The sequence below is a fragment of the Euprymna scolopes genome, chromosome 46 (assembly GCF_053919585.1).
Source record: "Euprymna scolopes isolate OS-2025 chromosome 46, ASM5391958v1, whole genome shotgun sequence".
Taxonomy (NCBI): Eukaryota; Metazoa; Mollusca; class Cephalopoda; order Sepiida; family Sepiolidae; genus Euprymna; species Euprymna scolopes.
The window spans coordinates 501,561-519,176 of NC_136527.1; the positions used below are offsets into that span (position 1 = coordinate 501,561).

At 34.4% G+C, this 17,616-nt stretch overlaps 1 protein-coding gene across 1 annotated transcript in view; it reads right to left on the bottom strand.

The window, feature by feature from the left end:
• Positions 1-3,916: 3,916 nt before the first annotated feature.
• Positions 3,917-17,616, bottom strand: part of LOC145270758 (N-acetylglucosaminyl-phosphatidylinositol de-N-acetylase-like) — a 54,788-nt gene continuing 41,088 nt past the window's right edge. Inside the window, exon 7 of the mRNA XM_080126357.1 lies at positions 3,917-4,121. Within this exon, the coding sequence (XP_079982483.1) occupies positions 3,993-4,121 (129 nt within the window). The 3' untranslated portion in view covers positions 3,917-3,992. The remainder of the gene's footprint in view (positions 4,122-17,616) is intronic.

Sequence of the window (17,616 nt, forward strand, 5' to 3'; positions counted from 1 at the left end):
AGAGTCTATAATAATTTAATTTTAAAAAGAGTCTATAATAATTTAATTTTAAAAAGAGTCTATAATAATTTAATTTTAAAAAGAGTCTATAATAATTTAATTTTAAAAAGAGTCTATAATAAATTAATTTTAAAAACAGTCTATAATAATTTAATTTTAAAAAGAGTCTATAATAAATTAATTTAAAAAAGAGTCTATAATAATTTAATTTTAAAAACAGTCTATAATAATTTAATTTTAAAAAGAGTCTATAATAATTTAATTTTAAAAAGAGTCTATAATAATTTAATTTTAAAAAGAGTCTATAATAATTTAATTTTAAAAACAGTCTATAATAATTTAATTTTAAAAAGAGTCTATAATAAATTAATTTAAAAAAGAGTCTATAATAATTTAATTTTAAAAACAGTCTATAATAATTTAATTTTAAAAAGAGTCTATAATAATTTAATTTTAAAAATAGTCTATAATAATTTAATTTTAAAAAGAGTCTATAATAATTTAATTTTAAAAAGAGTCTATAAATATTTAATTTTAAAAAGAGTCTATAATAATTTAATTTTAAAAACAGTCTATAATAATTTAATTTTAAAAAGAGTCTATAATAAATTAATTTTAAAAAGAGTCTATAATAATTTAATTTTAAAAAGAGTCTATAATAATTTAATTTTAAAAAGAGTCTATAATAATTTAATTTTAAAAACAGTCTATAATAATTTAATTTTAAAAAGAGTCTATAATAATTTAATTTTAAAAAGAGTCTATAATAATTTAATTTTAAAAAGAGTCTATAAACATTCAATTTTAAAAAAGAATCTATAATAATTTAATTTTAAAAAGAGTCTATAATAATTTAATTTTAAAAAGAGTCTATAATAAATTAATTTTGAAAAGAGTCTATAATAATTTAATTTTAAAAAGAGTCTATAATAATTTAATTTTAAAAAGAGTCTATAATAATTTAATTTAAAAAAAATCTATAATAATTTAATTTTAAAAAGAGTCTATAATAATTTAATTTTAAAAAGAGTCTATAATAATTTAATTTTAAAAAGAGTCTATAATAATTTAATTTTGAAAAGAGTCTATAATAAATTAATTTTAAAAAGAGTTTATAATAATTTAATTTTAAAAAGAGTCTATAATAATTTAATTTAAAAAAGAGTCTATAATAATTTAATTTTAAAAAGAGTCTATAATAATTTAATTTTAAAAAGAGTCTATAATAATTTAATTTTAAAAAGAGTCTATAATAATTTAATTTTAAAAAGAGTCTATAATAATTTAATTTTAAAAAGAGTCTATAATAATTTAATTTGAAAAAGAGTCTATAATAATTTAATTTTAAAAGGAGTAATTTAATTTTAAAAAGAGTCTATAATAATTTAATTTTAAAAAGAGTCTATAATAATTTAATTTTAAAAAAGTCTATAATAATTTAATTTTAAAAAGAGTCTATAATAATTTAATTTAAAAAAGAGTCTATAAAAATTCAATTTTAAAAAAGAATCTATAATAATTTAATTTTAAAAAGAGTCTATAATAATTTAATTTTAAAAAGAGTCTATAATAATTTAATTTAAAAAAGATTCTATACTAATTTAATTTTAAAAAGAGTCTATAATAATTTAATTTTAAAAAGAGTCTATAATAATTTAATTTTAAAAAGAGTCTATAATAATTTAATTTGAAAAAGAGTCTATAATAATTTAATTTTAAAAGGAGTAATTTAATTTGAAAAAGAGTCTATAATAATTTAATTTTAAAAAGAGTCTATAATAATTTAATTTTAAAAAAGTCTATAATAATTTAATTTAAAAAAGAGTCTATACTAATTTAATTTTAAAAAGAGTCTATAATAATTTAATTTTAAAAAGAGTCTATAATAATTTAATTTAAAAAAAAAACTATAATAATTTAATTTTAATAAGAGCCTATAATAATTTAATTTAAAAAAGAGTCTATAATAATTTAATTTTTAAAAGAGTCTATAATAATTTACTTTAAAAAATAATAATTTAATTTAAAAAAGAGTCTATAATAATTTAATTTAAAAAAGAGTCTATAAAAATTTAATTTTAAAAAAGAGTCTATAATAATTTAATTTTAAAAAGAGTCTATAATAATTTAATTTTAAAAAGAGTCTATAATAATTTAATTTTAAAAAGAGTCTATAATAATTTAATTTTAAAAAAGTCTATAATAATTTAATTTAAAAAAGAGTCTATACTAATTTAATTTTAAAAAGAGTCTATAATAATTTAATTTTAAAAAGAGTCTATAATAATTTAATTTTAAAAAGAGTCTATAATAATTTAATTTAAAAAAAAAACTATAATAATTTAATTTTAATAAGAGTCTATAATAATTTAATTTAAAAAAGAGTCTATAATAATTTAATTTTAAAAAGAGTCTATAATAATTTAATTTTAATAAGAGTCTATAATAATTTAATTTTAAAAAGAGTCTATAAAAATTTAATTTTAATAAGAGTCTATAATAATTTAATTTTAAAAAGAGTCTATAATAATTAAATTTGAAAAAGAGTCTATAATAATTTAATTTAAACAAAGTCTATAATAATTTAATTTTAAAAAGAGTCTATAATAATTTATTTTAAAAAGAGTCTATAATAATTTATTTTAAAAAGAGTCTATAATAAAAATAACTTACAGTCTCCTCACAACTTGACCTTTTTTTAATTATAAAATAAAATAGCCAATTTGAAACCGTAAACCTACATAATTTTTTGGTTTTGAAAATTTTTGGAGAAGAAATGGTTTTAACAATTTTTAACAGATAAAGAGTGAGTATAAAGGGAGGTAATTCATTTCTCATTGATTAATGTTTACATCATATCCTTGGCCTTTTGGTCAAGATCAAAGTGTAGTATCTGTTCTTCAGATGCTGCACTTCTATTTCTTGTTCTCTTTCGGTGGAGGAGAAATCCTTCACGACTGAGACAATTTTTATTTTTGTACCTTTTCTCCACGTTAAAAAACGACCCTGGTGTCTAACTCTGTCCCGTGGGGAGGCGTAGTAAATAGGTACAATGATGATGGTTTTTTTGTGACACTAAACGTCGGACAAGTAAATTAATATGTAGATTTTTACTTGTAATTATTTTTCTACTGGATCATTTTACAAACTTTTGGAACTCACTGCTGATGCTATTCTCTATCTATATAAGAGATAGGTACGTCTAAGGATGGACTATTGTTGTCACATCTGAGCAGGAGCTGCTAGAAAGGACTTGTCCTGCCTTGATAGAGTTCAAAATAGACTTCGTAGCCTCGTATGAGATGTCCTTTTCTCTTCCTTGCAACCTCTATCTCACAGAAGAGATGTTACGAGTTTGTCTCTGATGTATCATTATTTTCATGGAAGGTGTTCAACTGAGCTTCAATCTATGGTCCCCCCTCGCCAAACTTTCACAAGAAACACTCGTCTAGTTGTACACACAATCAATAATTCCCCCCCACTCTTTATCTGTGCCTAAACCTAAACGTAGATTTCATGAACAAAGCTTCTTTCTTAGAACTGCACGCCTGTGGAATTGTCTTCCGTTTTCCTGCTTTCCGGCTGACTACAATATGGTTGTGTTCAAGTCTAACGTAAATAAGTTCTTGATGAGCCGTTCTATATAAGTTATCAAATTTACCAAATTTTCATTACTAATGATTACTATATTGTCCAATGTCTACTGTACACTCTTTAACCCTTATCCTTGAGTGGCCTCTTGGCCTTGATAAGTGGTGATGCCTATGTAAAAAAAAACAAAAAAAAACTCATACTAATATTGACATGAAACATGAATATGCAATAATGTTTTCACCTGAAATGCGTTCGTTTAAAAGATTACCAATCTACACAAGCACCAGGATTTCTTCAACGAAGCAAAAAAGAAAACCCCACGTGATAAAAAGAGATGGCTCGCTGTGTTGGAATGAGCACTGTTTATGATGCAAAGGAGATCAGAAGCTGACCAGAGGTCACCTCAGTACATTCTCAGCAACAGGAGGCTGCAACACGGTAACGGTGTTGATAAGCATGTAGCGGGAAAAAATTATGTAGAGTGTGCGGTACCAGGTCAGCTGCGTCCAGTGCAAAACCATTGCACGCTGAAAACAGAAATAAAGAAAAAGAAATGTTAATAGGGTTATTTGGTGTTGCCCGGGAGGTCACGGATAAGAAATTAGAAGTTACCTTAATTTTGACATTATCAGTGTTCATACAGATTTTCAAAGTCCATTTTCAGGGACTTTTCAAAAATTTTCAAGGCCTTCTCCATACAAAATTCAAGTTTTTAAAACAAAATTTGGGGTTTAGTTTACAATCCACAGCAATTCTAAAAAGTGATAAAAAAAATCAAACATACGAGGGGCGTGCAATAAGTAATTCCACTGACCCACTTCCCATAGCAGTAGAGCAACGAAACTTGGCACAGTTATTAGGCTTTCTCTACATAGGAACCACCCAGAGTTATGCATTTCTCCCATCGTTTGATGCAGCTCTGGAGACCGTTTTTGTAGAACACCCCAGGTTGGTCCTCCAACCATGATGTGACTTCAGAAATCAAGGCTGCATCATCTGGGAAACGCTTTCCTTTCAAAAACAACTTCATGGCTGGGAAGAGGTGAAAGTTAGAGGGTGCAAGGTCAGGAGAATAGGGCGGATGGAGAAGGATTTCATAATCACACGCCCGTGCTTCTGATATGGCGACATGCGAGTTGTGGACTGGAGCGTTGTCCTGCAGGAGGAGGGTACCTTTGCTGATTTTGCCCCGCCTCTTGATTTTGATAGCTTCCCTTAATTTCCTCAAAAGTGAAGCATAATAGGCTCCTGTAATTGTGGTACCCTTTGCCAGGAAATCTGTCATCACTACTCCGTTCTGGTCCCAGAAGACTGTGAGCATGACCTTGTCAGCGAAGGGCTGCACCCTTGCCTACTTTGGAGGTGGTGAGTCCAAGTGCTTCCACTGCATTGATTGGGCTTTGGTCTCTAGATCATAGTGATGGACTCAGGTTTCATCCTGTGTAATCAGTCTTTTGAAAAACTTTGACTCATCTTCTTGGCACATCTCCAAATTCATCCTCGAGCACTCGACACGTTCTCACTTCTGGAATGGTGTGAGCAACCTGGGAATCTATCTGGCAGACACATGCATATGCAAATGGTCATGAATGATAGTTTCCACAGACCCTGTACTAATCTTGACATCTTAGGCTATTTGGCGAATAGTAATGCGCCGATCTTCCCAAATGGCAGCCTCAACTTGACGGACAGATGCCTCATCAATGGCAGAAGGGGCGCAACCAGGTCTGGGAGCTGTTTCCACAGACTTCCGGCCATGTTTGAATTCACGATGCCAGCGTTTTACAAGGTCATATGATGGGGCATTATCACCATAAGTTTCTTTCATTTCATCAAAAGTCTCCAATTGTGTGCGTCCTTTCAAATACAAAAACCGGATCACTGCTCGACATTCAACAGGCTCCATTTCACATCTGACTCAGTTCAAACACCTGTAAAATAGAAACCACAATTAGTTCAGAGCTGTAATTTACCACATAACCCGTAGAGATAGAAATCATTGCACATGCCAAATTTTAGCTAGATCAGACAACTGGAAGTGGGTCAGGGACATTACTTATTGTACGCCCCTCGTACAACAAACAAATGTTCCCATTCAATAAAGGTTACTTTGCAATCTACCTGCATCATAATCAATAATCAATGATTTTATAATAATGCATACGCAATCTGCAGAAATTAAATTATCATATTTGATAATGTCGTTCATCAAATTCCGTCTGTGTTTGTTTACAATATCACGTCAGCTGATATTTGGACTTAACGATGAATGCCCTGGAAAAGTCACTTCTGATTAATGTTTATTTTTAAAATATGCAAACGAAAAAATGATTTGCAGCGATTTTAAATGGTACCTCTTCTTTTATCGTAAATTGAACTCATTAATAAGAAAAAATTTAAATAAAATGGTGAGGTACACCAGGCTTGAACAAGGGACCCCCCGATTTGTAGTCTACCATTACTAAGTAGTCTACCATTACTAAGTAGTCTACCATTAAGCTATATCTCCAGACTGTAATAAATATATATATTTTTTAAGAAGAAATGATTTATTAATTTTATTTATTGCGAACAATTATCCTCATTAGTTGTTTAACGACATTTTGACCAACTATTCCTCTGGCCTTTGTCAGGGTCCGTGGCGCAGTTGATAGAGATGTTGAATCTCTACGGTTCCAGGTGATGATTGTCTGAAGATAGCAGTTTCAATCCTACCAAAAGCTGGCCAGAGGCTTACTTGGCCAAAAACGTGGTAAGACGACAACAACAACGGAAGGCAGTAATTGCAGTTAATGCAGTCAGGAGATTCAGAGTTGCTATCCGTCGCGGTTACCACCTCTATAAGAAAAAAAAAACTGTTTTTAAAATCGGATTTTTTCTTTTTTTTGGATTTTCGATATTTATCAGATGGACTTCTGTACAGAACATATCTAAGAACACTGCCAGACATATAAATTAGCTTTGCGTGAAATTTGCAAAAGATCGGGGTAAAATCCATTGAAAGCGGTCGGTGGTTCTATGAGAAAATAAAGCTGTGTACGCATTATAAATGTTTCTTTTCTGTGTCTTACGTTATACATTAGTACATTAGGGGTCATTTCGAGTTAAAAGTTTATTTACTGCACCCATCTGGACTAGAGAAAATCATGATTTAAATGTGTGTGTCTCGTCTAAATAACTAACGATAATTCTCTGATATGGCCGACCAGACGGGTGATCAAAAAGTCAGATCGAGCGTACCGCGTACCGGAAAACGAAATGAGACTAACGAAATGAGCCAAATCGAAATTGAATTTGATTTACGTTTGAATAAAAAACAGTCGAGTTATTTTTTTTTATTCAAGAACCCCCCCCCCCAAAAAAAAAATATGGGCAAAAAAAAAAAAATTATCCAAGAAAATAAAACATAACAAATTAATCTGAAAAACGCAAAGTTCAAGCAAAAAAAAAAAAAAAAAAAAAAAAAAAAAGGCAAATTGTCAATTTGATCTCATTTCGTTTTCCGGTACGCGGTACGCTTGATCTGACCTTTTGATCACCCGTCTGGTCAGCCATATCAGAGAATTATCGTTAGTTATTTAGACGAGACACACACATTTAAATCATGATTGTCTCTAGTCCAGATGGGTGCAGTAAATAAACTTTTAACTCGAAATGACCCCTAATGTACTAATGTATAACATAAGACACAGAAAAGAAACATTTATAATGCGTACACAGCTTTATTTTCTCATAGAACCACCGACCGCTTTCAATGGATTTTACCAAGATCGGCTCAGCCGTTTCGGAACCTATAAGGAAGGAACATACACACACTTATATAAGAATAGATAGATACAATTCTTTTTTGTTTCCATTTCATTTTGTCGGTGTACATTCGGGGACGGTTGTCACCAGAAGAGAAAAATTGTATGTCCCATCTTGTTGACGGGTTAAGGGCAACCATTAAAACTCAACATGTTTTTTGTTTGTTTGATAACTAGTATAACCACATAACTGGATCTTTTTTCCAGTTTCTTCTTAACTAGTAGAGGCACCTAGCATTGCCCGGTTGTAAAGTACATTTAAATAACCCGGTTCTCCAACTTCCAACGTAGACCCCTACTATCGTGTCTCCTTCTCCAACATCAGGGGTCTACGTTCTAACCTTCCAGAGGTTGAAACCCAATTACAGGAGACTAAACCAGACCTTTTATTTTTAAGTGAAACTGGCATTGGACAGGCTATTTCCCTAGAAGAGTTCGCAATTAAAGGATACTCTAACTTAACTTTTAAATCTGACCCCCAAGATCGCCATGGGCATGGAATATGTGCCTATATTAAAGATAGCTTTCCATGTGGTAGGGACATCTCCAGGGAAGATCCTAACTTACCCTATATGTGCTTCCGGGTTGCTTTAGCTCACACTACGGCATTTTTATTTACTCTCTATCGCCCCCACAACAGCGGAGTTACTATCTTTAAAAGCATATCTGAGAAAATTGACCAAGTCCTATCTGCTTATCCTTCAGCTAACATTCACGTATGTGGAGACTTAAATGTTCACAACGTTGAATGGTTGACCCACTCAAACAAGACCGATGATGAGGGGAGGTTCTGTCATGATTTCTCCATTGCCTATGACCTCACTCAGATTGTTCAGGAACCCACCCGTGTGCCCGACAATGACGGCCAGTATGCGAGCCTACTAGACCTTTTTCTCACAACTTGCCCTGAACTATGTTCAGTTTCTGTTCTGTCGCCTCTTGGATCTTCCGACCACTCTGTTGTATCAATTAAGGTAAAAATGAAATGTAATAAGTCCCCAGACGTACCTCTCCATCGTACAGTATATCGATACACTAAGGCTGACTGGGATAGCTTCCGTACATTTATAACTGATCTACCTCTGCATTCCATATTTAAAAAGGATGTGTCCTCTATAGTATTAGACCTAACTGAATGGTTAATTGTAGGTATTGACCGTTTCATACCCTCGAAAAAGTTTCAGCAAAAACCTAACAGCCAGCCATGGTTCTCTCCAGAATGTGCTGCTGCCATTGCGCACAGAAATCACTTTTTCCACTGTTTCCAACGTAATAGATGTATGGAAACTAAAGCCACTTTCAGGACTGCCAGCAACCATTGTAAGAAAGTAATAAAGAGCGCAAGATGGTTGTATGCTCAATCTGTTAAGTCCAAAGTAGCTGAGCAGCGGTTTGGTTCCCACCAGTTTTGGCAAATAGCAAACAGAATTCTGAACAGAAGCGTGTGCTCCATCCCAACTATCATCAATGGACCTGAGGTAATCTCGTCAGCATCAGACAAAGCCAAACTCTTTGTCAAGAACTTTGCAGCTAATTCTACCTTTTGCGATCAAGGCCGCCAACCCCCAATATTTCCTCCTGTATCTGAAAACACACTATGTGATATACCTATATCTGTACGTGATGTTGCCAATCTAATCAAAAACCTTGATTCCAGTAAAGCAACTGGCCCTGATGGTATTCCAATTATAGTACTCAAAAAACTTCAACCTGAACTAGCGCCCATACTTACAAAACTATTTAAACGTTGTCTTAAGGAGAATAGTTTCCCATCTCCCTGGAAAATTTCATTAGTATGCCCTGTATTTAAGAATTCAGGTGATCGCTCATCCCCCTCTCAGTACAGGCCAATAAGTCTCCTGTGCATCATGAGTAAGTTGCTGGAATCTGTGTTAAATACAGAAGTAATCAACCATCTCAACAAAAATAACCTTCTTAGTGACACTCAATATGGTTTCCGTTCTGCTAGATCTACAGCAGATGTGCTTACAGTTATATCTCATAGGATTAGCAAATCTCTCGACGGAGGCAACCTTTCTAGGGCAATTGCTCTTGACATATCTAAAGCCTTTGATAGGGTATGGCATAAAGGTTTACTTCATAAGATCTCTAGCTATGATATAGCTGCAAATGTCTTCTCAATTATTAAATCATTTCTTTCTGATAGGTTCATAAGAGTAGTAGTTGAGGGGCAAAAATCAGAAGCCCACAGTATTAATGCCGGTGTCTCTCAGGGGTCCATCTCTTTTCCTGATCTACATTAATGATCTTCCAAATCACATCCTTGCATCATTTGTAGACATTTATGCTGACGACACTACCATTTATGGTAGCACATCTAAGACAGTAAACGACCAAGTTCTCTCCAATTCTCTCTCCTCTGATCTTGAGCATGTAGTACAATGGGGAAAGGAGTGGCTTAGAACTGCACGCCTGTGGAATTGTCTTCCGTTTTCCTGCTTTCCGGCTGACTACAATATGGTTGTCTTCAAGTCTAACATAAATAAATTCTTGATGAGCCGTTCCATATAAGTTATCAAATTTAACAAATTTTCATTACTAATGATTATTATATTGCCCAATTTCTACTGTACACTCTTTAACCCTTATCCTTGAGTGGCCTCTTGGCCTTGATAATGTGTTGATACCTATGAAAAAAAAAAAAAAAAGAAAAGAAAAAGTCCAATGTGAACAAATTGTGATGGATGGCTCTCGCCTGGGTGAGGCCCCATGTTTTGACAAGCTTCTGGGTTTGTCCTTTACTCCTGATCTGAAATGGAACACGTACATCAAGTCTGTTGCCAAGGTCGCTGGAAAGATGGTGGGATCCTTCTACCGCTCCAGAAGATATCTCACTACTGATGCAATTCTCTATCTATATAAAAGCCAAGTATGTCCAAGGATGGAATACTGTTGCCATATCTGGGCAGGAGCTGCTAAAAACAGCCTATCCTGCCTTGACAGAGTACAAAATAGACTTTGTGGCTTAGTGGGGGATGGCCTTTTCTCTACCCTGCAACCTCTCTCCCACAGAAGAGACGTTGCGAGCCTATCCTTGTTTTATCGTTATTTCCATGGCAGGTGCTCGTCTGAACTCCAATCTCTGGTCCCCCCCCTCGCCAATCTTTCACGAAAAACACCCGTCTAGCTGAATCCACTGTGAAAAATTTCCCCCACTCTATATCTGTGCCTAAATCAAAACGCGGATTCCACGAACAAAGCTTCTTTCTTAGAACTGCACGCCTGTGGAACTCTGTTCCGTCTGCCTGCTTCCCACCGGACTACAACTTGGATGTGTTCAAGTCCAACTTTAACAAATTCCTAATGAACCGCTCCCTTAAGTAAACACTTCAGCAAATCTCCACACTAACGTAATGTACTTGCAATAACCCTTATCCCTGAGTGGCTTCCGGGCCTTGATAAGTGGTGATCACTGTGCAAAAAAAAAAAATCTACTCCAGCTGCAACTTTTTGAAGGCTCCACAGAAAGAAGTCCTTTTGTGGGAGAGTGTCAATAACACTTGTCACAGCCTTTTTCATCTCCCCAATTGTTTCATAACAACAGCCTCTAAGGTTTTCCTTGAGCTTAGGGATTAACCAAAAGACACAAGAAGACAGATCTTAACCCTATGGTGAAGAACTGTCTTGATGCTCATCTTGGTCAAATAGTCTGATCTTCTCTGAGCACCTTTGGAACAAACTTTGTACAAATCTTCCGTATCTTCAGTTCATAGTGAATAATTTTGTGTACAGTTCCCACACTGACACCAAACTGTGCACATATTATCTCTATAGAAACACAGGGTTTGTATTACTGTACACACAGATTCGAAAAAGTTGTCAAAAAAACAAATATATAACAAATAAATATTATCAAAGACAAGTTACTTTTTTACCAAACTGGATACATTTTTTTTTGTTTTTATTCAATGTAACATGTTTATTCAGCTCGAAAAACATGCAGTGTTTACTGATGTATTGGAAAATTCAAAATGGCGCCCTACACTTTCTTTAACATGGTTAAGTTTGGGAAAAGTGTTATAAATAATAAACTAGACAAAATACTATTAAAAAACACTGAATATATGTCAACTTATGTCACGGTAATATATAACGAGCGAATTTCTAACAGTATTTTGTCTAATTTATTATTTATAACATCTTTTCCTGAACTTACCGTGTTAAAGAGAGTGTCGGGCGTCATTTTGAATTTTCCAATGCATCGTTAAACACTGTATGCTTTTCGAACTGAATAAGCATGTTACATTGAATAAAAACACGACAAATATATCCATTTTGGTAGAAAAGTAACTTATCTTGCCTTTGATAACATTTATTTGTTATATATTTGTTTTTTAACAACTTTTTCGAATCTGTGTGTACAGTAATACAAACCCGAAACACAACAGTCCTTATCTATGAAATTCTTTATTTGACCAATCAACTCTGGTATTCTCACTTCTTTACTCCTACCACACCTCTCATCATACCCCACAAACTTCCTGCCTTCCTTAAATCTCTTATGCCACTCAAAAACACTCGATTCATGCAAGATTGTCCAAAAGCAGTTTGAAGCATTCCATACGTTCCTGTGACATTTTTTTTTCCAAGTTTAAAACTGAATTTTATTGCATATCGTTCTTCTAAAGTGTCCTTACGTCCTAATTGCATTTTGAAATTCACCAGCTGTGACAATCAGGCTTTAGTAGCGTGTATTCCAATTCCTACTGTAGCTGTTCATTTGAAAATTGATCAGTCATCTCATAAGATCTATAGCAGTCATTCCCAACGTGGGGCGCATGCCCCACCCGTGGGGCATGGCAATATTTTGGTGGGGCATGGGAAGAACATGCACCCTTGGGCTTACTATACCAAAGACTATAGGGCAATTTGAGAATGAGTTATTTGTTTCATTATTATTATTATTATTACTATTAATTATTATTATTATTATTATATTAACAGTGAATTGTTTTATAGTGAATCTTAATGGCCTTTTAAGCTTACTTCACTGAATAACAGAGGGATTTTTAATAACAAAAATTAAATATCACAAAGGGGAGGCATCAGGATTTTAGAAATGCCTGGGTGGGGCATGGCCCAAAATAGGTTGGGAACCACCGATCTATAGCAACAACATACTGAATTTTCAAGAGTCTATGACAATTTTAAATGCCTGTACAAAAAAAGTCTGGAAACTTATCGAAGGCACAAGTTCAAGGGAAATCAGTTGGCTTTCACAGTTAGGCTTTAGTAGAGTGTATTCCAATTCCTACTGTAGCTGTTCATTTGAAAATTTCACAGTCAGTTGGGTTTTGTGTGCCTAAACCAATGGATTGTCTCGATTTGCAAGTTAAACTTTATGTGAAGAGCCGTTTCCGACAAGGTTACTTTCATTATTGGTTTTCAAGTAGTTTCTGGCCTTTGTCTTTATTGCTACTAAACTTGAGAAACCAATGGACAAATTTATCTTTGGTTGACCTTGGACAACTTAATATTTTCACCATGACTAAAATCCAAGGCGTGATTATTAAAAAAAAGTGCAAACAAACGAATGGGAGTGAATTACAGGATCGGGGGACAAAAAAAAATGCCTGGGAGGGTGAACCTTCTAGAACTTCACATAACAGGCATTCAGGGCTCTATGGACACATTTATCTGTAGGTGACTTTTGACAACTAAATATTTTCGTTTACTAGCCAATTAGAAAAGTTACTAGCCAAACCTTCGCTATGCAGTCATCGGGAACTGTGGTCAAAAACAGATCTAGAAGTGATGCGTGTTGTTCTTCCTGGTCAGGGAAACGGGTTGGAAACGTAACAATTTGTGATAGGGAGTGAGATATAGCGAAGCTATGGGTTGTGCTGCCCGCTGCATCTGTGTGAGTAGAGAATCCAAGCCAGTTTTTGTGGTGGACATTAAAGTCACCAAACACATGTATTTGTGCGCTAGTGTCGAGGGACAGTGCCGTGTCTATGCTGTCAGATACTTTGTTTATTATGGAGCAGTCCTGAGTCGAGGGAGAGCGGTAGAGAAAATAATAGTAGCTAATACTGTGTTGCACGTTTAGTCTAAAGCACATAAAGGCTTGATCATCTGTTTCTAGGTTTGTTTCTCTAGTCAAGGGAAGGGTATTACGAATGTAAACTCCAAGTCCGTGCATATGTCTGTCAGAGTCCTTACGGCAGAGTGGGAGATATCCAGGCATGTTAAAGTGGTTAGAGGGAATGGAGGAGTGTAGGTTAGTCTCACTTAGTGCTAAGATATCCGGGGTATTTGTTAAGAGAAATGCTTCAACATCAGCTAAGTTAGTTCTAAGCCCACGGATATTTGTGAATGAGAGCCTCAAGGGAGGAGGCAAGTTGAATTTGTTTGTCCCTAATCCTGGTTTAAGCTTATTTTTAGATTGTACTGTCGTCATATTTTTTTTAAGAGTTTCGGTAAGGGGGAGCTAAACAAGAGGTTATGCGGAGCTTCAGACATGCATCACAAGTAGACCATCAGCTGACCTTTCTCCAATTAGGATTGTGGCCTCAGGAAAGCCCACCGGGGATGAGTGCAGGGTCCCTTTCCATGCGCGTCATGGCACTGCAAACAACCCGATATTATTCAACTGTTGATGGAGCAGCCGCTCTAAGCGCTACCAAAGAGTTAGGGCTCCTGTACTACCAGTCGGGAACAGCAGCCAGGAACTGTCAATCCGGTACCCTCAACCCTTTAGAAGAAGGTCAACCCAATCTAACCGCTCAGGCATATCTTATACTCAAGCACTCCCAAATGTTCAGTTTTAGGGGTGGGGCATGCTGGGAATGGGGAAGAACGGCGTTCATTGCCCTAGCCAGGAAACAAGATCTACCGCTGGGTGTTTCTGTCGAATCACTAAGATAGTGTCTCTGCGCTTGACTAATAGGCAAAGAAGGAGTATGGAAGCCGGGCGATAGACAGAGCCTATCTACTCCTTAAGCAATTTAGGTTTGCAAACCGGTGAATTTGTTTGAGTCACCAGCTCTAGGAAGGTTGTCATCCAAGACTGAAGAGGCCTCTCTCCCCTTTGGTTTAGTTTCAGAGTTTTCCTTCTCCTAGACGGATGATCTGGGAAGACCTACTGGGTCCGTCAGCCCTGAGAGGGTTTTCTCCGCGCCTAGGTTCTAATCCAGGTATTTCTGTGACCCCGCGTTGTTAGTGTTACTGGGTTAGTTTGTGGGGGATTATATCTACTGATTAGTTACACTCCTCAAAGTGATTTAGGGACATGCTATTTACTTGTTAATGGATAAAGGGGGTGGGTGAAGTTCATGCAGTGTAAGCGTCTATGTTTGTAAGAGGGCTTGTTAGGGAGGACATAATGTGATTTTAGTCGTACCCTTTTTTTTTATTTTATTAATGTTAGCTTAGGTCTAGTATAGTGTTACAGTATGAGTAGGTATTAAGAATTGAGCTACGAGTTGTGCCCGAGCTATTTTAGATGATAGGAGGGTTAAGATGTAAGTGCAATATAGCATGGATAAGACAGCAAGTATTGAGTCATGCGTAATTAGGTGAATAGATATATATGGGCAGGTTTTCAGTAGGTGCGAATAGAGTTGGAGTTGTAGGTATTTTTTAGTAAGAGTCATGGGGCGTTTTGCATAACAAGGAGTGTCGTTTCAATAACGTAATTAATCGTTGCAAAACTCGAGACAGTTGTGAAGTGCATATCGCTTTGTTTCTGGGTACTTTGGCTGTTAAGTACCTGCCTTTGTGTGCATAGGCTGTTAAGTCCCTTACTGGATAGGAATGAGCTGTAATGCATGCCTTAGAGGTAGAAATGTATAGATGTTTAGTGATGGTTATTAAAACAGTTTGCATGTGAGGGATTAGGGGCTGGAAGTTAGCGATTCAACTACAGATGCGGAGCAATGTGGGAGTTTAGTGGCGGATAGGTTGGAAGGAGTAGATTGTTAGCGTTCAAGAGAAGAGGGGTTATTTATTTACAGATGGATTTCCATTAGGATTTTTGAGTTACAGGTAAGGTTTAGTCTGAAGAAGGGAGGAAATTTTTTTTTTTTTTTTTTTTTTTTTTTATGCATGCAGGTAAGACAAACGCAATCGTCTTGGAGGTAAAATGTATAGGATTTCGTAGCTAGCTATTAGGTTTTTCCCTCCCAGTTATAGGGACAGCTAATTCGTTGGGATTTGGAATTGTAGTCATTAAGGTCAGGCGCAGAGTGTTGCATCTATTCAGAAAATTAGCCCTAGTATCACAGCTGGGATTATGTATATTGCAGTTAAAAATATAGTGCCAGTCAAATTATGAGCCACGTGCAGTGGTTTGGTATGGTATGGGTATCATGGAGGACACTTACATACAAGCAAGCGTACGGTGATTGCATATATTAAGTATACTACTTAAATAAAAGTTCTTCTGTCTTCTATAGTAGAAAGAAAGGTGGTCCTAGCTCTTCTATATTCTTGCATAGGCTATTCGTTTTCGAGTAGAGTTCTTCTGACCTTAAAAACGGCTCGCGTGGGACTAAGTGTTAGAGACCATTTTTACGCATATGTAATTAAAATGCATTAAATAAATACATTTAAAGAGAAGGTATACACAGTTGGTAAAAGCAAAAAGAGAAATAAATAAACAAAGTGAATAAATAAATAAAAAATAAAGTAATAAGAAACGACTCGTATGGAAGCAAAGAGTTAAAGACAATATATGCGCATATAGTTAAAATACATTAGTCAAAATTTAGAAAAAAAAAAAAAAAAAAAAAAAAGCAGTTGCCATTTTGGTAATATTAGGATTTGTTAAATTAACTTAGCTTATATTGTTTGCCCATTTTCAAAATTTTCGCGTCTGTCAGCGAGCGAACCCTGTTAGTGTGACGGCTTCACTTCCTTTCCCCGGATTTTATATCTATTTATAGTTTATAGTGCGCACATGTGTATGGTAATTTTACTTTTTTCTTTTTTTCTTTTATTCTTTATTTTTTTTTATTTTTTTTTATTTAGGTTAATCTTCTGTCTTCTATAGTAGAAAGAAAGGTGGTCCTAGCTCTTCTATATTCTTGCATAGGCTATTCGTTTTCGAGTAGAGTTCTTCTGACCTTAAAAACGGCTCGCGTGGGACTAAGTGTTAGAGACCATTTTTACGCATATGTAATTAAAATGCATTAAATAAATACATTTAAAGAGAAGGTATACACAGTTGGTAAAAGCAAAAAGAGAAAGAAATAAACAAAGTGAATAAATAAATAAAAAATAAAGTAATAAGAAACGACTCGCATGGAAGCAAAGAGTTAAAGACAATATATGCGCATATAGTTAAAATACATTAGTCAAAATTTAGAAAAAAAAAAAAAAAAAAGCAGTTGCCATTTTGGTAATATTAGGATTTGTTAAATTAACTTAGCTACATGATTTTTAGAATATGACATCTTAGTTCTCTGGCGAATATGTACATCATAAAGATTTTTCTGTATATTTTTAAATAAGTGTAATTCTAAATATACAACAAATTTTATGTTCAGCCAAAGAAAACTAGCATCATTGTAATGTCTCTCAAAATAAAACATTGACTTGAAATAATTTATAAAAAGTCACTTGATATAAAGTAGAAATAAATGCATCTAAAACCAAACTCCTATCCTTGCATCATCAACGCTCTGATCCCCATCTGGCATCAATTGGGATGGATGGCTCTCGTCTAGGAGAAGCCCCGTGTTTTGACAAGCTTCTGGGTTTGTCCTTTACTCCTGATCTGAAATGGAACACGTACATCAAGTCTGTTGCCAAGGTCGCTGGAAAGATGGTGGGATCCTTCTACCGCTCCAGAAGATATCTTACTACTGATGCAATTCTCTATCTATATAAAACCCAAGTACGTCCAAGGATGGAATACTGCTGCCATATCTGGGTAGGAGCTGCTAAAAACAGCCTATCCTGCCTTGAGAGAGTACAAAATAGACTTCGTTGATGTAAAGTAGAAATAAATACCCATTGCGATAAAGTTAATAAAATATTTGATTTTTCCTCACCTGTGTACTAGGTGTGTCAGAAATTTTGTGAAAAATAGTGAATAATTCCACCCCATCTTTCCAAGCTTATAACTCCTCGAAAAATGTAATTCAAGCCCTAATTTTTTTTTTCGATTAAAGGAGGGAGCAAGGACCAAGGTTTCATTAAAAAAAAAACAAAAAAAAACGTGTTTTTTTTTTTAAAAAAGGTTTTAAACTTA